We start from the raw sequence: 23,191 nt of genomic DNA, 5'->3' as shown, positions 1-23,191 counted from the left end.
GTTATCAGCTCGTGCGAGGGGGTTCGCGGAATGTTCGCGAACTGCTGGCACTTATCACATTTCTTGACAAAATTGTGCGTATCTTCTCGGATCCAGGCCCAATAATATCCCTGATGAACAACCTTGTTCACAAGAGATCGAGTAGCTGTGTGATTACCACAGATCCCTTCGTGAATTTCCCTCATGACGTAGTCTGCTTCTTCACTGGTTACACATCGGACGAGAGGGGCACTGAATCCTCTCCTATATAGCTGGTCCCCGATGAGTGTGTAATGAGCAGATCTTGCTTGCAGGACCCTTGCCTCGACCTTGTCGTCTAGCAAGGTCCCATCCTTGATGTACTGGAAAATAGGAGTCATCCAGGAATCCGGTTGAGTCACATTTACAGCCTATTCGACCAAGCTAATAGTTGGAGCATCCACGAAACAAACAAGAATGTTGTCTGGAGCCTCTGAATCCAACGACGAGGCTATCTTTGCTAGGGCGTTTGCTATAGAATTGCTATCTCTGGGGATCTGAGTGATTTCAAAGTGTTTAAACGACCCAAGAGCGGTCTTAGCTTCTTTCAGGTAGCGGACCATGTTCTCTTCCTTGGCTTGGTATTCCTCTAAAATTTGGTTGATGACCAACATGGAGTCACTATAAATGCTGATCGCGGTTGCATCTAACTCTTTGGCAAGTTACAATCCGGCAAGCAGGGCTTCATACTCAGCCTCATTGTTGATCGCCTTAAACCCAAACAGGAGAATACCATGAATTCGAGCCCCTTCGAGGCTTATAAGGAGAAGACCCGCACCGGCTCTTTTCCTGTTCGATGACCCGTCGACGTAGAGGTTCCAGGTCGACAGGTTCTGAATACTTTCCTGTATGACTTTGCTAGGCTGTTGCTCGCTTGGGAGATAGGAAAATTCTGAGATGAAGTCTGCAACAGCTTGCCCTTTAATGGTCGACCTGGGCTTGTTCATTTTGCTGCTCCCTTAACCTGTCCATAGCTCACTATAGCTCCTCAATTTGTGGTAACGGAGCGAATTAGGGATTGCTTTCACCCATGTGAGTCTGGCCTTCACGATTACGGTTCAGGAAAGTCTGGAGGTCGGACTCCTCTTCGCCTCGGCCGGTATTTTCGACCACACTCGACACATGCTGACTAGAGGCGTGTGAAGGTGATGGATTGTACGGGGCATTTTCACGACCCTCGCAGTGGTAGGAACCTCCCTGCGAGGTGTGGGGACCACCCGCATGATAGCAATCGGGGATTGTTCTGCTGGCGGTGATAGGAATTGTCGCGCTCGACACCTTTGCTTGGGTTCACCTGCGACGTGGCATGGGACAGCTCGGGATTCACTTTTTCGCAGAGTCTCAGCTTTGCCGGCACCCTACTCGGGGCACGGTTTGTGTTCGCTGGTCCTTGGGAGCCCGTAGGCTTACTTTTTGCCACTTGCTTACTCTTACGTCTACGCGTTGCAGTGCTCGCGGCATGGGCTATTTCCCTTTGCCGTGCTTTCACGCGACCTGCAGGCGTTTTTGGCGGTTGCACCACCCCAGCTGTTGTAGGTGACATGCCTTGGTCCAAACAGTCCAGCCTCTAGTTGACCGTCTAGAAAGTATTGTCGAACCTCTCCAGGTAGCTTCTGATGGCGGGGTCAAGCTGCGAAGCTGTCGGGATATCTCCCACAGCATTTTGTGAAACTGGAATTATCCTGGAAGGGGTATCCCCGTGGGTTAGGGGGACTCCCTCAACGCGCTGGTTGGCTTGCTCAGGTTCATATTGGCGGGCCATTTGTTACTGTAGGACCAGTAGGTTGAAGATTCCCCTGATGAAGGATGAACACTAAATCAGGCCCTCCTTCTAACGCCAAACTATTGATGCGTGATTCTAACACCAACTAATTGACACGTGCGTAACGTTGATTGGTCAAGAGACACACGTGATTATGGATCGAAAATGTGAAATAAATGCAATGAGAGCTTTTTAAAGTGGTTTGGATGCTAAGGTAGCAAGTCCTACGTCCACTGATCTGTATTAGTATTGTGGGTCAGGTCGCAACAGCGAACTGACTTACAAATGATTAGGAAAAGTAAATACAAAGTTTTCGAGAGAGAGAGAGTTCAAGTGTAAAAATGGCCGAATCCCCTTATGAAGGGGTCTCCTTCTTTTTATAACGAGATGAAGGCCTGTAATCATCATTAAATCCATGGGTTAGTGTGAGTGTCAGGACATAATCCGGCTTTATGTCCCATTGCCCACTTCCCAAGCTGATTTCACGCGATTTATTACAGGGAAATGGACACGTGGGAGCTCCATAGCGTTTGGCAGACCTGACGTGCACTTACCGTTCTAACGGGAGCAGGTCACACTTCATCACGTGACTTCCCACGTCAGCCCTTGATTTTCCAGGCATAACAAATTGCAACTTGAACTCTATTACATATCTTGATCTATCTTACAATGGATTGAGTGGAATCATACCTCAATGTCTAAGAAACTCTGATACACTTTCAATCTTGCATCTGCAAATGAACAATTTTTGTGGTACCATCCCACAATCATTAGCTAATGACTTCATTCAATATAATCATGGCAACAAGTTGGAAGGGTCATTACGACATACTTTGGTTAATTGTAGTCGCTTGGAAGTTCTAAATGTTGGAAACAACATGATCAATGATACTTTTCCTTAATGGTTAGCAAACTTCCAGAATTGCAAGCTCTGATATTGAGATCTAATAGATTTCATGGTTTCATTGGCGAACCCAAGACAAGATTAGCATTTCCTAAGTTGCGAATCAATTCACAGGTATTTTGCCAACAAGATATTTTGAGAAATTTAATATGATGGGTGGTAAGAATCCTAAAGGTGAATTGGAATATATGAGAGAAGATCCAGGGGTATATGACCCCCTTTATTGGAAAAGGCCGATGTATGTTCAATACTATTCCATTAGTTTGACAATAAAAGGCGTTGATAGAAAAATGGACAAGATTCTAACCATTTTTGTAATGATGGATTTGTCAAGCAACCAATTTCAAGGGCAAATACCAACAGTAATCGGAAAGCTTAATTTCCTCCAAATCCTCAACTTTTCTCATAATAACCTTAGAGGTCATATTCCACCATTATTGGAAAATTTGACTAGACTTGAATCATTAGACCTCTCCTTCAACAAGCTTGTTTGAGAGATTCCTAATCAGTTGGCAAGTCTGACATTTCTTTCTGTGTTGAATCTTTCATACAACAAGCTTGTGGGATCTATACCTCAAGGAAATCAATTCAATACATTTCAAAATGACTCCTACAATGGAAACTTGGGGTTGTGTGGATCCCCATTGTCAAAGAAATATGGTAATGATGTACCATTATCACCAACATCGTCCATCTACCATGAAGGAGACGATGATTTGAGCTGGTTTGATTGGAAAATTGTTTTGATGGGTTACGGATCCGCATTGGTAATAGGCTTGTCTATGGGATACATTGTATTCACAATAGGAAAACCTTTATGGTTTGTATTAATGGTTGAAAGAGTGAGGCTCAAAATCATAGCAAGGGTGAAGAGAACCCATCTAAGAAGAAGAAATTAGTGACTCAAGCGCTGCTCTTAACAAGGTGAGTGTTTCGATTTTACAGCATATATTTTTATGTTTTTGAGAGAACCTGAATATAAACTCTACCATTAATTTTTTAGCCTTCTCTTTCTTTTCAGAGCTAGGTACTTGACAAGAGCAAAGAGTATAGCCGATTGAATCAGCATGGTTTGTTTATTATATTTCAGGACTCTGTTATCGACATTTTCCAGAAAAGCCTAAACGAAAAATGCTTCAATTGTTGCTCGAAAGAATAATTTATTTATTATTATTTGTGTTGTAAAGTACTTCCAGTTGATGGTAAGCTTATATTTTTTCTACTCAACAAAATGCATTTTCTGCTAAATTTACTTGTTCTATTGTAAGTGTTTTATTTTTAAGCTTTTGCATGAGGAGAACTTTTTGCCAGCAGAACATTTGACTACTAAGCTCTTGAATTTTAGTCTTTGCATTCATGGGAGTTTTTAGTCAATGAGTTATACGAAGAAACATTGTACTTTACATATTTATCTCCAAATCTGTTTAGTCCTAACATGTTATATTAACCCAGAATTCATCACTATCCAAAGTTTCACATCTATAGATTGCCGAAAAACAAAATTTCTGACACTAGAACCCACATGAAACCAATAAACAAAGCCACTGCAGCACTAGGTCGTGAAAAAAATGAGTTTTGGATTCAAATTTAGAGAAAGTTAAGATTCTGATGAAAGGGGGAGTTGTTTTAGGGGCACTTGTTTATGGGGTTTTTGTTTTTGGTTGCAAGAGAGTTTTTGCTGTGGAGAGTGCAGTAAATGTAGGGTATGGAGTTATTGGACTGAGCATATTGTTGTTGAAGAATGCTTGCCCTAAAGTTTCTCAGGTTTTGAGAGTGTTTAAAGAGCAAGGTTTGGTTTTGGCTGCGCTTTTGGGGTTGTCTGCATTCTTTTCAATGGCTGAGACATCAATCACCACGCTTCGGCCTTGGAAGGTATAAAGTTCTTGAGCTAGTCTGTGTTTGTTTGAAGTTTATGTAGTTGTGTTGTCACAAATTATGCATTTAAGGGTTTGTTATCATTCTGGCCATGGATGTGTATTAGCTTAGTTTGGTGTCATTTTGATGTTGGTGGTTTATGGAGTCTAGAACAATTTATTGCACATTGTGTTATTATTTTGAAAAGCAAATTATATTTATTCCAGTGCTATTTTACCTAATGTACTTATAAAGTCCAATTACATTATGTTGGGTATAATATTAGACTGTGTTCCGTTGAGGTGTTGTGAATGCTTTTTCTCTTTTTGGGGTTTTAGTTTGCTGAAGTTGAGGAATAGTCGAATGAGAATATATGGACTAATAAAATGAGGACAAGCTCTTTAAACTCTAGACCACATTACCTATTCAGCATAAAAGATGTTTAACTGAAAGATCATATGGTACTTTTAGGTGTAAGTAGATGATTGCCATCTCTTCAAATAGTTTTATTCGTTCTAATTGGCCATTTGATGAATTGGCAGAAAAAGAGCCTGATAATGGTGTCTTTAAAATGCTTTGCAGTGATGTTACTCGGTTTTTGACGACTATTCTCATTGGCACAACGTATTACCCTCCCCCTTAATATTAGTGTAACTGATTCTTTTCTTTCCATCTTGAGTTTGAAAATTAATTCTTTTATAGATTCAATTCACATATTCAGTGTGGCAAATATTGGAGCCACTGCGTTGGTCAGAGAGGCAGCAACAGCTTTATTTGGTGAGGCTGGTGTCAGTGCAGCAACAAGAGTAATGACTGTAGGCATGACTTTCTCTCTCTTTTAAGGACAGCAACAGGAGTAATGACTGTAAGTATAGATTCTATTATGAACTCATATTGAAATGCCAGGCGGTGGTTATAGTTGACATCTAAGTTAGGGTTGCACAACGTATAGGCTGCCATAAAACCGAGTATTTGTTCTTACTGAAACAAAATTCATGTTTTCTGCGAATTAAAAACTTGTGCAGATACACTAAGATGTCTATACCTTATTTCAATTTCTTTAACCGGTTTTCCATTTCCTGAATGATATTAGGTCGCCGTGTTACTTCTCACTGAAATTACTCCAAAAAGTATTGATGTTCATAATGCCACAGAGGTTGCTAGGTTTGTGGTAAGTTAAAAATTATATATTTCATTTTCTTCAACCTAAATAAGGACATCTCTATTAATTCTTAGTAGATTTGGCTTTCCCTTGTTTTTTTCCCCAATCTCATGCTTAACGTAGTTCTGCAAATTTTCCATGCTTTGCTGATGTTACTGTCTGAGCTCTATTTGACTTTGCAATGTTTCTAGGTCAAGCCAGTGGCATGGCTTTCCTTGGTACTTTACCCTGTGGGAAGAGTTGTTGCATATCTATCAATGGGAATGCTAAAAGCTCTTGGTTTGAATGGAAGAAGGTATTTGATCTTTATCTTTTATTTTTTTGGTGAAAAGATAATCATTGCTCTTCTTTTTTTATCTTTTTGTATCTTCCACATCATACTTCATTTGTTAGCCATGTCCATCAAATTGTCATGTCTCTTGGTCTGTTGTGATTTTAGACAACTCATTTGAATGAACCAAATGGTTTTCAGTTATATTCAAAAAAGTATTTCTTGGGTAGCAAAAGAACAGGACACAAAGTTATATTTGTATGAAGTTATTCATATCATGTTTAAGGCTATGTAGAGAAGGAAGTTAGCATTAGAATGGGGCAGTAGGTTACTAGCAACGAAGCAGAGGTTTAAGTGGTATTTATATATGTAATAAAATTAAGAGTCTAATCATCTAATAATTACAAGAGCAATTTTATTTGACTGTATTATGTTATTAAAACGGATTTAGGATTTTGTTTGAATGTTGCCACTTAAGTATTGATCAAGCTATGCCCCAATGTCCTGTATATGAGGCAAATATTTCTTATTAGTGGGGACATATTAATTGAAAGAGTCATTACATAGTTTGTCGTAAATAATGTTCTATTAACTATTTTTTTCCCCTATCGGTATATGTATCTTAAATGTTTTCTTTATCAGTGATCCATATGTTACTGAAGATGAGTTGAAGCTGATGTTGCGCGGAGCAGAGTTGAGTGGGGCAATAGAGGAGGAAGAACAGGTAATGAAATTAATGAATTATAATTTTCCTATGTTTTCACGTTTTGATGTTAAATATAAGTCCTTTTGTTTAATTTCTGAACGCTAGTAGTCAAAGAAATCTGTAAAGCCATATAATGGATCTGCTGGATTATGTTCAGAAGGTCAGGGGATTTCTATTCCTCTTCCTCCCTCTCTGAGGTTAATACCATGTTTTTTATTGATTTTATGCAACAGTCTCATAGTGTGCAGAATTATGATCTTTCTATTTTGAAGGGGGATCTCTTAGAAAGTACTATAGTGGGAGACATGGCCTACAAACCTCATACTTCGTCCTTGGTAATCCTTAGAGCCAATTTCAAGTTGATGCTGTGTTTTTTTAATGAAATTTATTGTATTATTTATTTTTCTGTGAATCTCTGGTTTATATTATCTGTCTGAATAAATAGGGTTTTGTTATTGGTTTGCAGATTCAATGTCAGTTTGGAATCTTCTCAGAGAGTTCCGCATTAGGAAGGTTCACATGGCTGTTGTTCAAAAAGAGTATGGTGGAACTGTGGGGGTAGATACACACTCGTGTCTGAATCAAACTAAGTTGGAACTAGTTTTTCATTATACATTTTGATGTTGAAGGGTTGCTTGGGTAACTCAGTAAGTAACTTTTGACCTTCAGTTTTGATGGCCTAATAATCGTTATCTTTTTTGGATGAAGCAGGTAGTGACCCTGGAAGATGTGGTTGAGGAAATTGTTGGTGAAATCTTTGATGAAAATGATTCAAAAGTAAATCTTACTGTTAATTTTGTCTTTGTAATACCATTGCTATATGATAGACATAATATAGGTTGTCAGTTTGTTTTCATCATTATATTGATTTATTTGGATTATCTACCCTTTATCACTCAATAACAAGAGGAGATCCAGAAGAAAACTGGCTACAGAGTGATGCAAGCAGAGGGAATTTACGATGTGGATGCTAATACATCTATTGATCAGCTCTCTGAAGACTTAAATATCAAAATACCAGAGGTATGATGTTTCTTCTAGTAATGCTGTGTTGATGCCGTTGTTAATGCCACTGTGATGTTTATGTTAAAATGCATATTGATTAGCCAGCATGTGAAGTACTTACCGTGGCAGGATTGCCCTGTCACATTTATAATTGTGAAGTATCCTCAATTCCATTTCATACGTAGAGACCTGTTGATGGATAGAACTTTATTGAGAACACCCCTTTATCCCTATTGGGGAGGACCAGCACAGGTAAAGGCAAAAATTTCATTATTATGATAGTTTAGTAATATTTCATTATGACTGAAAAGAACTTGATTAATCACAGTAATACACTTGATATTTTTTACCATGATTTGTGGACTGATCTTAGACTATTTAACTGCTTCGTTATGCATTGCTGCCAATGGGTAAAAGCTGTATTGCGACAGTCTTTGTCATACATATTAGGGCTCCTATCTTATGCTTCAACTGAAGAAGTTAGACTTGATTATATGTTGTTTTAAGTGTCCATGACTGCTTTGTTTCACATATCTAGTTACCTTTTCTTTCTCAATATTTTATAGGGTCATCAGTATGAGATGGTATCAGGTTTTACATGTGAGGCCTTTGATTACATCCCAAGGACCAGTGAGAGTATGAAAGTGGTCCTTGAAAAGGAAAACCAGGAAGAATTCTAAGAACATAATGAATCTGGATCTGACCGCCAAGAGTTGAAGGAAAAGCATCTAATTTACAAACTCAATGTATGGTCTTGATCCTTTTGTTCTACATTTACTCTTGTGGAAGCTCCATCACATTAAGTTGTGGGTTATAAGTTTATTTTTACCTCTACATTACGCTATTGAATATTGATTTTTCTAGGGATAGCTTAGCTTCAGAATCATTGTGTTTCCTAGTTCTCAAGATCATTTCTAGAACCTTTACATTCTTACTTCTCCGTCTAGCCTACTTCCTGCCATAGACGTAGCCATCTCTTCAAATAGTTTTATTTGTTCTAATTGGCCGTTTGATATTATTCTGAATCAGGTGCGGGAATTGGCAGATAAAGAGCCTGCTAATGGTGTCTTTAAAATGCTTCATAGTGATGTTACCCGGTTTTTGACGACTATTCTCACTGGCACGATGTACTACCCTCCCCCTTAATGTTAGTGTAACTAATTCTTTTCTTTTCATAGTGNACCTGTTGATGGATAGAACTTTATTGAGAACACCCCTTTATCCCTATTGGGGAGGACCAGCACTGGTAAAGGCAAAAGTGTCATTATTATGATAGTTTAGCAATATTTCATTATGACTGAAAAGAATTTGATTAATTACACTAATACACTTGATATCTTTTACCGTGATTTGTGGACTGATCTGAGACTATTTAACTGCTCAGTTATGCATTACTTCAATGGGTAAAAGCTGTAACCCACAGTCTTCGTCGTGCATATTAGGGCTCCTATCTTATGCTTCAATTGAAGAAGTTAGATTTGATTATATGTTGTTTTAGGTGTCCATGATTGCTTAATTTCTCATAACTAGTTGACCTTTTCTTTCCTATTATTTTATAGGGTCATCAGTATGAGACAGTATCAGGTTTTATATGTGAGGCCTTTGGATACATCCCAAGGACCGGTGAGAGTATGAAAGTGGTCCTTGAAAAGGAAAACCAGGAGGAAAATGAAGAACATGATGAATCTGGATCTGACCACCAGGAATTGAAGGAAAAGTATCTAATTTACAAACTCGAGGTATGGACTTGATCCTTTTGTGCTACATTTACTCTTGTGGAAGCTCCATCACATTAAGTTGTGATTACAAGTTTATTATATTTTTACCTCTACATTACGTTATTAAATATTGGTTTTTCTAGGAATAGCTTAGCTTCTGAATCATTGTGTCCTAGTTCTCAAGGATCATTTCGAGAACCTTTACATTCTTTCTTCTCCATCTGGCCTACTTCCTATCATAGACGTAGCCAGGAATATGATTTAGGAGGTGCCAATTTAAACAATCATAAAATTTTACAAATATAACATTTATTAGATCTTTAATATTCATTTATAATATTTTGTTTGACGTATTTATAGTTGTTTTTTTTGCATTTTCGTATTTTTAAAATACACTATGATATATAACTTGTTATCAGTACCAAAAGAATCAACTACATTTGTTACAAATTTACAAAATTAAAATTTTTGAGTAATAATTGTTTATGGTACGTACTAATTCAATTGGGAATGTTGTATATTTAATGAGAACTTAAGACTCTGTTGATGAAGAAAAAGTTGTTTCGTTGGCTCCAGCCATGCTTCCCATCATGTCTTTTGTTTAGTATCATGCATGGTGAACTATATTTTCCATTGTTTAAAGGTAAACCCTTCAGATCCCACTGCTAGCAATCTATCATATCAGTTGGCTGCCACCTTTTGTATTACATGGGTCTGGTCGACAAGATAAGAAGGCGGTGCCCTCTGATTTTAGATTCTTGAAATAACCTATGAATTTATATATGTGGATGATACATACAGTGATTGCAAGTCCTATGAACTATCATTTGATAATTAGCCCACACAAGTTATTTTGTTCTGATTTTCTCTAGTTGCTTATTTGAAAAGGATTTTGGAATCTGATGAGTCTTGTTCCAACCCACTATAAGATTTCACTCAATGATTTCTACGTTCAGTCCTTAGAAGTGCATGCTTAAACAAGTCTATATGTTGATTAGCTGTTTTAACAGTTATTCTCGTCTTCAATGCAGATATTAGCTGGAAATGCCAGAAAAGTTGGTGCTGTTCGGTTTGAACGGATGAACAATGATGAAGCGAAGTTTGAGGCAAAAGAAGTAACTCGCTTGGTTCCGAAAATCATGAAGAGAAAATGGAGCAGTGATGATGAATGGGATAGTAACGATTATGACGGTGATGCATACTCAAAAAGAGTTGAGGATGATCCCTCTGGTGACCATGTAATTGCTGAAAATGAAGATGGTCGTCATGACTCTACCATAACAAATTAGTTACATGCACCCGTTTGTTTTTCACCCCTTATTATTACGGCACCATGAACAGCGGTTAAAACATTGAGAAGATGATGACAAAAAGGAGAGGTAGAGATGATTGATGAACTGACATTTTACCTTTTTTATGCTAGGAAATTGTAAATTTTTTATTTTTATTCTTTTTAACTAAAGACAAGTATCAACATCTGAGCAATGGCAGTTTTTTGTATAGTACACGATAATATTTGTTGACCACAAGTAGTTCCTCAGAAGATCAAGAGAAGTATATATGGCCAGGACAGCAGAGTAGTTGCTCGAAGAAATAGCCATGTTGAGGTGGCTTAGACAGATCAATTTATTTAATTTAAAAGTAATATTATCTTAAAATTCTAAAAAAAAAAAAAAAAAAAAAAATTATCATCTCAAAGTGATGAACAGTATTTTAAAACTCAATCCAAGGTGAAACCTAACAAAGTGGTTGAGTTTCGGGTTGATCTGTTTAATTGATGTGTCAAATCAATGATGTGATCACGTAAAAGATTTGAAACATAAGTAAAAACTTCTTAAAAATTATCATACGCCTTTATAAGTTTGAAATTTTGCAAAACCACCTCAAATTACATTGTCGACGTCGACAATCTAGGTCAAATAGGGCTTGTTTCTGGCGTCAACAACACACTCCATCACTACGAAAACTCTTCCCTTAGCCTCTTAACCAAAACTCATCTCACTCCACCCTTATTCGCCTTGCCAATCGTCGGTAACAGCCTACTGTTTTCGATGATTGATTTTTACGATTTTCAGTAATTTCACTCACCGAAAATCACCTCCATCGCCACCTTTTAACTCAGTAGTCCTTCCTCTTCAAAACCCCAACATCTTAGTTACCAATTATTTGTTGATCGTCATCCTAATTTTTAGGGTTTTTTATAAATAGTCAAATTGAAAACCCACCCATGAAGGCCTCGGGTCCCAGTTGAACCGGTTCAACTGACTAGATTAGGCCAGAGTTTAAAACATGGTGATGAATGTGTTATTCCATGTGACATTAGAAAATGATATCTGTCTCACCAAAGGAGGCAACCATCTTCCTACTAGCTATTTCCTTGAATCGACCAGAATCATATGTACGAAAAGACATTGGCAAGCATATATGGCCCCCCTTACATGAAAACCTTCAATCTTTCGTTAAACAAATAATCCCAATCAATCTGCCAAGTTCATTATTATGTTCCTCAAAACCTTTTCAAGAAGTTTGAAGGGTTTTTCAAGATTGGTGTGTAGGATAGGAAAAATAATACAGTCACCAAATATAGTATACCAAATTCATGCACTGAATGACGTAGCATAATCATAACCGTCGATTAATTATAATTTAATATTAATCGATAATCAAGATTATATCACGTCATTCGGTGCATAAATTCGATACACTATTTTCAATGATTGTAACATTACTCGTAAGGTGGTGCCTAAGAATCCGCACACAAACAATGCTTTGCACATTAAATTAATAACCACTTTTATATTTTATAATAATATTTTAATTAAAGATTTATAATATTCTAATTGAAGCCACCACTAACATATAATATAAACTCATCATTTAAATTAATTTATACAATTTATGTATCAGTTTTGTATGATTTTCACATTATTAAATTTTTAATTTCATTTAATTATTTTATAACTGTATGGGTCAAAAATCATATTGGGTCTAACGAGATCTACTAACGAAATAAATATATTACGACCCAGTGTCTGAACTCAATTTCGATTAGACTACGCTTAAATCCACATTGTAGATTGACCACTCTATGAGTTGGGTTTTTCTACAAATTAAGTTGAATCGGGCACTAGCCCATTAGCCCACAGTCATTCCAAAATAGAAATCAAAATCCTATTTACTTTTCACTTCAATCAAGATCCAAAATCTTACTCAAATTGGTAGTCTTAATCTGATAAAGGCAAGTCACAAGACTTCCTTCCTAATACTAACTCTTCTACCAAGTAAGACTCAAAGTCCTACTAGGATGCAAACTCCCTTGAACTCTTATATAAATAGAGGTCAAACCTCTCATGACACATTCAGAAATCACTCATAGCTTTAACTCCTAAATTATTGCTCTTAAGAATCTCCATATTCCCTGCTTTACTACCACATTCAGCCATTGCAAAGCTTTGCTCCGTCCACTTTGTACTAGTCTAGCCCTAGTCATATTGTAGCAAACACTTTCCCGCTCTCAACCCTCACTAAAATACTTTCACCTGTGCTGATTTGAGCGTCGAAGTGCTTACGATAGATACTATACCAGTGTCACCCAAACCTTCATGTTCGTTTTCTCTTTTTGTATAGGTTCATCCTATTGTCAATTACTCGTTTTTCATAAAATTCATCCCTTTTGAATCAATTGTAGATTTTATGGTCTATGATAACACTTGTTAGTTTTATATTATTTTCCGATCAAATGTGAGGGAAGTTGATTCCAAACAAAAGGAAGTTCTCTTTTCCTGGGTGGAATTATGACTCATGACATGACACTATAGGATATTGTTTCTTATAATATTGGCAATAATAATATCCCAAAGTGAAAGTTGTCGTATGACACAGTCTCAATCTATGATTATACTTCCTCTAATAGTTTTCTGAAATATTTTTAATTTGCATGGAGCCTACCATGATATTGACAAAAAATTGATGATCATTCAAAAGATTTAACCATTGAGATGATCATCAAACCTCCATTATCATTCCCTGTGTCACTAGCTAGCAATATATAATCATTTGCGATCTCTCTTCTCCCTTTCTCTCACTTTATTCTTTCCTGGTTCTCTTCTTCATCTTCTCTCTCTGTCTTTGCCATAGCATAGCATCCCTGGTGGCTTGGGCTGCTGGTTTAGTCTTAGTTTTGTGCAAATAGTGCATCTTTTATAAGAAAAATTGAATGTTAAACCACATGCATGCTTCCACATATTAACAATTTATCGTTTCTCTCTACAGAATAATTTTGATTATGCATTTTTAATCACTCAAACTTTGCTTAATTTGGGTCATTTTTTCTTCTTTCCAGGGCTTGGGAGGAGTTTGCTCAAACACAGGTAAGTTTAAGTCAAACTGATCGCCTAGTTTCATACTATATGTTTTGCTATTTGGGCAAAAAGATCGACTAATTAGACCATCATTTTTTTTTTTATATGTTATTGGATTGCAATTTAAGAGATAATTATAAATAATTAAATGAATTATTCTATATCTATTAATTAAAAAAAAAATGTCTTTTTTCAATAACCTCTTTTTGAATTTATATAAAAATTTTACTTGTATCCCTTTTATATTAAAATCATTTTTACTAACTTATTATTAAAAAAAAAAAAAAAAAGCATATATATATCCAACCAACAATTAATTCATAAAAGTTTTATTTTTTAGATAAATTAAGAAAGTATACATGCAAATTGATTGATGGCATATAGGAAATTTTCTTCTCTTTTACAGTAACATCATCATGATTATCCACTAAAATTTATGATTAATTTTGTCTTTACTTACTACACTATATATATCTCCTTTCCTTTATCTTCATATCACCCAAAAAAAAAAAAAAAAAAAAAAAATTAATAATAATGTGTCCATGTCCTCGTACTTCGGCTTTGATGTTATATGGGTAAAAAATCGTATTAGATCTTGTCAAGTCCAATCACGAAACACATAATAAATATGGCACAATGCCTTAATCTAATTCCAATTGGGTCTACGCTTAGATACATCTTCTGGATTGACAATCCTATGGGATGGTCAAATTTGTAAGAAGAAATACTCTATGGGTCGACCCATTCTACGAGTTGGATCTCTCTATGAGCAAGGCTACCTTACAAACTGGGCCAATTTGGGCCACTCCGTGTGGTGGGTCTTCCTATAAGTTAAGCTAAAATAGGCTTCAACTCAGTAGCCCACTTTCGTCCCAAAATCATCTTACTAATTCATTCAAGATCCAGTATCTTACATGAATTAGTGCTTTTGAACCGACAAAGGCAAAGAACAAGAGTTTCTTTCTAATTGGGACTCTCATACAAAGTAGGACTCAGAGTTCTTCTAAGATTCTAACCTCTTTGATTCACTATATAAACAGGAGTCAAAACTCTCATTATGCAACCTAAAGCTTTAGCTCTCCTAAATTCTTGCTCTCAATCACCATATTTTCCCGCCTTAAAGTTAGCCACTACAAAGCTATGCTCTGGCCATGTGTTACTCTTGTCTGGCCACTTTGTGTTAGCCTTGCCCTATCACCTTACAGTAAATCATTTCTTGCTCTCAGCCTCACTAAAATACCTTCACCCATGTTGACATGAGCATCAAAGTGTCTACAATAGACACCACATCGGTGTCACCTGAGCTTTCACGTTCGTTCTCTCTTTCTAAGTAGGTCTATCCAATTGTCAGTGATTCGCTTCTCACAATATCTACACCTTCCGAACCAACCGTACTATATTTTACCATCTACTAATGTCCTCATATTTAGGGAAGAGGATAAGATTTAATGCAATCCAGTGGCAACATTTGGCAGACAATAATAGAAATATTTCTAGCCCTAATGCCTTCTAGAAAAAGGGTTTGGCTCATAAGTCAGAATTGAAGTCTTCACACGGCATACCAATGAGGCAATGACCATATGGTTAACTTTTAATTATATTTCCACGAAGAAATATTCAACGTGTTACACAAATTAATATTACACTTACATTTCTCTTATTATAAACATATGAAAGAAAATTAACGAGAAGAAGAAAAAGAAGATTGTCACGGCCACCACGTCCACTTTGCAACCAAGCCAATGGGTATAGACATGGCTGCTATGCCAATACAAGCACACCAATTTTCTATATTCAATCTCTCTCCATTACTGACAGCCGTGATTATCTCAATGATCCCTACCTGCAGAATAGCAATGGCTCTCACTGTTATTAAAAACCAACGACTCTCATGTAATGTCATACCTTGAAAAATATTTGGTTTCTCAATCTCCTTTGCATTCAGTAGAACAAAGGCCTGGCACAGAACTAAGGTATTAAACAAAATCCCCTCTATAACTTTCTGACTTGCATGGAGAAATTTTTTTCCCTTGAATTGGATGGCCAAGAAGAAGGTAACTTGATACATAAGTTGAATCATAATATTTCTCCGCATAATCAACTTTGTTTTTGATAATGAAGAAGAAGATGCACCGTCCACTGACAGTCCTGTGGGTCGCTGCNATAGGTGTAATCTCAGTGGCACTAGATGGGGAATACAAAGACAAAGTAGTGGTGATCGGAGATGGAGTTGACGCAGCCGACTTGACAATTCAATTGAACAAGAAGCTTGGCCATGCGAGCTTAGAAATGGTGGAAGAAGTTCAGGAGAATGCAGGCAACGAAAATGAAGACGAAGATACACAACCACCTTCCAGTCCAAGTTCTCCAACTACACCATATCTATCAAGTTATTATCAAACCAGTAATGAGTATGTATTATATAGAGTTGTTCATGATCCTCAACCAGGCCCCTGCACCATCATGTAAACTTCAATTCAATTATATCCCCTCTTCTTCTTCACCCTTTATGGTTTAAGTACTTACAGATTGTGCGTTGAAGTACTGTAATTTTCATAAGCTTTTGCACAGAATAAGTAGATAATAATCCAATTATGTTGATAAAAAGAACATTGAAGTTATCGAGGTCACATAAAAAGAAGAATCACAGAACTGATAATAGAAAGAGAGGAAGGACGACGAAGGGTCGGATCCCAAGAAGTTCCATATTCTTAGGAATTAGGATGATTCTTTGTACGCAGACAAAAAATTCACCAACTTGGATTAATTATGGCTTGTCTTGTGAGACACCGCTTTAAGAATATCACCAAAGTTCAGCAGGAATACGAGACTTTATTGTAAAATGAATATTTGAATAAACCTAACTTGTTAAATATATAAGTTTCATATACACGTGGACCCAGACTAGACCGGTTGGTCCTACTGGCCAAGAACCGATCCCTAATCTGATCTACTAAATGGCTAAAACGAGTTTTAACTATTGAACCGGATTGACCCAAGGTTAGATTGGCAAAACAATACGTCACTTCGTCGATTCAACCACCGATTCAACCATTGGGTTAGAGAATTAGTGATGTCAGCATGATGTCAGATTAGTGACATCAACATGACATCAGCATGAAATTTATTTAATTATTATAAATTTATTAATTATTAGAGTTTTAAATTTTTATTACATCACGCTAACATCAGCATGATGTCACCAGTCTGACCCGAGAAACCGGCTCCTTGAACGGGTCAAGACCGGTCCAGGTTTAAAAACATTCATCATAAGTTGATGTGTTTGTCTACAAAAGTACATGATTGATCCATTAATGCTTACATGAACTTGCTTATGAAATTGATCCTCATCAACTTTGTGCATACTCATATAAACAATTGACTCTTCCATTCATATTGAACAGTGATGATGATCTTTCAAGAACATTTTATGTAGTGGTCTATACTTTAGTCTATTTATCATCTGGTCACAGTTTGGCATCACTTAGGAAAATTAGTACTGATAAGTATAAAGCTCAATCCACAAGAAATCACAGACCAAAAATTTATGCCACGCTGAAAAGCAAACAAAGAGCATACTTTTCAATACACATATAAAATCTTGCATAATAATATTTAAGGTGTGATCACATGTAAGAATAAATATTACAAATAATGCAGAGAAATTGAGTTAATTATACCCTTTCTACTTCATTACAAAATTCTAAATGAACTCGGTTGCCAATTAAATAACAATCATTCCCTCACTCTAAGTGATCCCATCAAGATACTACTGAATTTTTCTGTACTGGTTCTTGTAATTGACTTGATATTATAAATTGACTTGAACTCAAGAAACTGCTAAATTATTAGAAGTCAAGCAAAGACTAGATGGAAACTCAGTGTGAATGGAATTATATTGGTACATAGAATCCATAAAAAGTGGATCTTGAGCTCTTGAAACTTTGCATGCAAGTTTATTGACTTAGCAAAACTCACATGTATTTACATTATATAAAGAAACTGTGACACGTTCAATTTAGTTATAATCTCTACGCAATAACATATACAAGAAAAAATATGAAGGTAAGCTATGAGATTGATTAAAACTGCAAACCCTCTCTTTTGATTGATCCATTTTCTTCCAGGGAAGATGGTTCATTTGCTGTTTAGCTCCATGCATTGAAGGAAGGCTAGATATGTGTTTATGTAATTATAATGCATGTTGATTTTATGGTGCAGCAAACGATAGTCATTAAGGTGGACGTAATAAATTGTAACAACTGCAGGGCGAAGGCCATGGAGACAGCCAACGACATGGATGGTATGTGAAGCGCATTAATTTTTAAATTTATTTTAAGCTTGATGTTTCTAAGTTAGATGTTGAATTTTGATCATAAAAAATGGAGGACTGAAAACCCTTTTTGTCAAATTTGATGTTGTTTAAGGTGTTTTGTGATATGATAATAGGTATAGAATCCGTGAGATTGGTTAACAGAGAAAATATAGTGGTGACTGGAGATGGAGTTGATGCAGCCAAATTGTGCAGCAAATTGAAAAAGAAGCTTGGCTTTGCAAGCTTAGAAATTGTGAAGGAATTCAAAGAGACAACTGAAGATAATTATGGGACAAATCCAACTCCATATACATCATATTGTGAAAAGTGTAGAGATCCTGACTCATGCTGTTGCACCATTCTTTAATTAGAATGTTTCTTCCTTCCCCCCATTTTTTTTTTTTTTTTTAATTATTTGATTTTTATTGTGCATCGGAAAGTGGGATTAGTTTTGATTCCTCAACATTTTATTTGTTCTTCTAAATGTACCCTAATATGTATATCCTTTTGTATGTACTGTACAAAATGGGTTTAAAATAAATAATACATGTGATCTTTTTNATGGAGGTTTAGGGCAAAGTCTCAGTCGAAATGTGTATTAGGGCTGAGAATTTTTTTTCTTTTTATATTGTAGTTTTAGTGAATAAAAGGGCATATCGATCACAATATGCAAATATGTGAGGATAATATGGGCACACCAATATTTCGTGGTAGTTCTGAAAATATTGATAATAAGCAAGGCAATTTTGTCCGAAAAATTAAAAAACTAAGGACAAATCCATCTTCTTGTGTAAATTAGGTGTTTTATAATTATTAATAAAGTCAAGGATATTTTTGTCCACATTGCCCACTGTTTTGGGGCAAAATTGGACAAAAATTTGGATTATCAGAGTAATATTTTAATAATAACCTCCCCCTAGGTAACATTATTCTCGACGATTTACCCTCAATTTGGCACTGTTTGACACTTTTTTTTTCGGGAATTTTTTTTACAAAACAACCAAACATGGTTATCTACCCAATTTAAAATATATTATCTCCGTTATATAATATCAACCCGACCCAAACGGCCCCTATGAGTAACGATATATTACAGTGTCAGTTGGCTCAACCTCTCAAAATAATGAATTGATGACTATTCTTTTAATTCCTTTTTTATTTATTCTTCTCCTCTCTTTCTCTTTTACTTTCCCTTTTATTTATTTATTTATTTTTTTCCTTTACTCCTCCTTTGAGCCTTTCTCACTTTTTTCCTTCTCATTCTCTCTCTCGCCCAACACTAAAAAATAAAAAAATAAAAAATGTCAAGATATAAGCTTAGAAGCATTCTGGGTTAAAATGTAATGTTAAATAGCTGGGTTAAAGTGTTAGAAATCAAAATATGTAAGAAACGCAGCGTTTTGTATAACGGCCTTATAAAAGAGCCGTGTGTCCAGATTCTGCTCTTCTTCAATTTCACTCTGACAATTTTATTGGATTTTTTCATTCCTACTTTTGCAATCACACTTGTACGTGAAAAAATGAAGCAATACAAAAAGCAATACAAAAACAATGGATGTGTAGGTTTATATCAAGTATCCGAACCACTTAAAAATCTCGTCATTTCTGTTTTTTTATTTATTCATTGATCCAGCATCAATCACGGATTCCACACAAACCCTTGCATAGCTTCACAAGGAATCTACCACATCTCATTGGTGCGAATTTTAGCACAACACACTGTAAGTACGATTATATTTTTTCTAAACATTATCCTATGTTCTTGCAACGATTATTTGATGTGGGTTTAAACGAAGAGTAATACTACACTCACAAATACTCCTCACTAATTATCTCACAAATGCGACGTGTCAACTCGCATGGTCCCGCCTGCCCAACAATAAGTCTCACATAACCAAGCCAATTGCGAGCTGCCATATAGGGTTAGTGAGAGATGTTTGTAAGGCTAGTATTATTGTAAACGATTATACTAGGTAATTAAGTATGAATTTATTTGTATCATCAATGAACAATTTTGTACTAACGAACGCAAACAAAACTAAAAACGAAAATATAATGAAGAGGGCTAGGGACTTACCAGAAATGGCGAATGGGTGTTGTCCAAATCAAACAACTGGAGACGAAACTCAAGGCGCTACGGTGAAGATGGCAACCAACGACAGAGGTAAGAGTGAGATCTTAGACTAACAAACCAAAACAAACCCAAAATGAAAAATACAATGGAAAGAGGCATTTGACTTACTGAAAAATGGATCGGAGTGATGAGTCACAACGAGATCAAGAAAAGCAGACCAGTGGCAACGCTTGGAGTCTCTTTTAAGCACTGAACCATTAAAAGCTTGTCCAATGGAGAAGCATTGGCCAATGCCCTGATGTTATTAGCCATAATTGACCCACCCGCCTCGTAGTTGTTTCGGAATTCAGACGCTTCAACTACTGCTGCTTCGTTTGTATCTTCTTCGGGCTTAAGAATTCCTGAGATGATTGCTATTAATCTTGCTGTGTTAGTGTCACTTCCCACGATTAGCTTTATGTCAACTCCTAACTCTCCACAAGCTTCAATAGCTTGTTTCACCTCAGGTGGATATGGGTTCTTCAAGCCGACAATTGCTAACAATGTTAACCAATCATCAGCGAGCTCCACGATTTCTTCTTCGTGTTCTTCAACGTTCTTCCACGCAAAAGCGATACACTGTACACTATTAGCTCTGATATATTCAATATTTTTCTTGAACACATCTCTTTTATGTTCATCTAGGGTTTGTAAAGTTCCATCTATGTCAAAATAATGGGTGCACATAGACAGTATTATATCTGGAGCTCCTTTCCAGTGTATGTTAACATAACTATTGCCATCTTCTCCATTCCATCTCAACAACAACCCAGTTCGATTGTTTTGGACTTCAGAAGCTTCAATTGTCCAATTTTGCTTGATTACCTCTCTATCACACCCCAGAACCTCCTTAGCCCAATACAAAAGTTCATCATCTACAGACTCAGATGAAGAGTTCATGCATATCCTTAGGCCCAAAGCATCAAGGACATCAGTATTGACACAATTCAATATTGATTCCCCAATGATATCCGTACCGATCCAGAAGCCGGCCATCTTGGCATCCTCCAGGAACAAATCACCAGTTATGTCTGTGCAAATTGTTGTGACAAAGCCAAGAGTACCACAGGCTGGAAGATGTTGAACAATGCCCCGATAACGTTTAAATTGCTTTGATGCATAAGCAAAAGAGATTAATAAACCCAAAGGCAAGCCATCCCTGACGGCGAATATAAAAACAGCTATCATTTCAACAAACAAATTTAACCTTCCACCTTGCCTCTTGATTATGTTGGTCGCCTTGGTCATTATCTCCCCAGCTGTGTCCTTCACACCTTTAGGATCTAAATGTTGGCAGTCACGGCACCCAATTTTCTTTATGAAACATCTAAGCACTTGTACCACAAGAACAAGTAAAGAGAGGCTCAAACAAATCTTATCCAAACGGAAGATCATCATGTCATGCTCAATTTGAAACCCTCCATATTCCTCATTTAGATCACCTTTTAACAATTTGATCATCTTTCTAGTTTCTGTGTTTAAACCAACGGAAGTCACCAGCATGGAACACTGTCCACCCACCACCTTTGAACCACTAAACACCTGGTGAAAATCATTATCTCCAACATGATCATTATCATCGTAATCATCTACCTTTAATCCATCACTTCTATGAAAAATTAGCCCATCACCTGGTACTTCATCACCAGTCTTTAAACATACAATATCACCAACCACAACTTCAGAGATAGATATTTGTCGCTCCCGTCCATCTCTCTTGACCGTCACTGTCGGCTTTTTGGTTCTTACAAGCTTCTCATTTCTTCGATTCTGTAAGAACTTGACAACTTGACTGAAGGTAGAAGCAGTGAAGATCACGACAAATATCATTAAACCATCAATAAGTCCTTCTTCAAGTCCATTACTCTTGATTTCAAGCACAAAAGAAAGTAAAGCACAAAATAAGAGGAGGATAACCGTAGTATCTTTGGTGGCATTCAAGATCACTTGAAGGAAGTGTCTTTTCTCAAGTTGTTGAGAGTTCACTTCTACAATATGGTTTGAACCAAACATGTCATATCGGCGACGAAGATCTTCATCATGACCAGATATTCCCCTTCCAAGATCAGATTCTAAAGCAGCTACAACGCTATCAATGCCACCTGATTGATAAAGAGACGAAAAGTTGTTACTCTCAACTATTAATCTTTCTTGGCCAAACTCTTTCTCATGACTCAATTTGGTAAAGTTGGACTGGCTCAAAGAATAGACATTTTCTTCTTCCATGATTGTGCTAATATATATATATATATATTCATAGGAACAGACTCATCATGAAATGACTAAGCTAAGCCCTAAGTCTTTCTCGAGGAACTAGAAAAAGTTAGGGTAAAGATTCCTCCTATTAAAGACGTGAACGTGATGGCTAAGTTAATTCGAATTGAATCATAAAATCATAAGAACGTAATTGCTGTATCAATTAATCAATGATGCATTTACATGCGGTCTAAAATCTTTTTAAGAGTCTTTCTTTTTCTTTTTTAAACTTTAAAATAATAAAAACGCCCCATTTAAAACATATATATAAACATTTGTTGATTATTGCTGGCATGGTTTCTTCAGTTAAAATTTATAAGAGAAAGAGCTTATTAAAATAGAGCCAATGTAAGAAAAGATTACACTGTGTTGTGCGGTGAGTCCCCTGAGCACAGATTCACATCGCATATCATTCCATTTAGGGTTAACTTTATTTACAAGTTTATTGGATTTTTTTCATTCCAACTTTTGCAAGTCACACTTGTACGTGAAAAAATGAAGCAAATACAAAAAGCAATACAAAAACAATGGATGTAAGGTTTATATCAAGTATCCGAACCACTTTAAAAATCTCGTCATTTCTGTTTTTTGATTTATTCATTGATCCAGCATCACATCACGGATTCCACACAAACCCTTGCATAGACTTCACCAAGGAATCTACACACATCTCATTGGTGCGAATTTTAGCACCAACACACTGTAAGTACGATTATATTTTTTCTAGACATTATCCTATGTTCTTG

General features: G+C 36.4%; 2 protein-coding genes across 2 annotated transcripts; one reads left to right on the top strand and one right to left on the bottom strand.

Annotated features, from left to right (window-relative positions):
• The first annotated feature begins 1,634 nt into the window (after positions 1-1,634).
• Positions 1,635-10,907, top strand: LOC116111290 (putative DUF21 domain-containing protein At3g13070, chloroplastic). Its single transcript, XM_031397491.1, is given in 14 exon segments — positions 1,635-1,761; positions 4,258-4,557; positions 5,066-5,162; positions 5,260-5,353; positions 5,632-5,709; positions 5,892-5,995; positions 6,614-6,754; positions 6,792-6,837; positions 6,950-6,996; positions 7,127-7,235; positions 7,389-7,454; positions 7,587-7,700; positions 9,242-9,421; positions 10,432-10,907. Coding segments are annotated over 14 exon segments (1,761 nt in total). The 3' UTR covers positions 10,690-10,907.
• A 9,435-nt stretch (positions 10,908-20,342) lies between these two features.
• LOC116111288 (calcium-transporting ATPase 12, plasma membrane-type-like) lies at positions 20,343-22,415 on the bottom strand. The gene has a single exon (XM_031397490.1). It carries the CDS (start codon positions 22,413-22,415, stop codon positions 20,343-20,345), a length of 2,073 nt encoding a protein of 690 aa, XP_031253350.1.
• Positions 22,416-23,191: the final 776 nt, after the last annotated feature.

This window comes from Pistacia vera, unplaced genomic scaffold (genome assembly GCF_008641045.1).
Source record: "Pistacia vera cultivar Batoury unplaced genomic scaffold, PisVer_v2 Contig630, whole genome shotgun sequence".
NCBI classification, from domain to species: Eukaryota; Viridiplantae; Streptophyta; class Magnoliopsida; order Sapindales; family Anacardiaceae; genus Pistacia; species Pistacia vera.
Note: the sequence above shows the minus strand (reverse complement) of the source record. Positions and strands in the feature narration are given on the sequence as shown.

Excerpts from the sequence above, each read along its gene's own strand:
- LOC116111288 (XM_031397490.1), bottom strand. The coding sequence starts at position 22,415 with ATGGAAGAAGAAAATGTCTATTCTTTGAGCCAGTCCAACTTTACCAAA.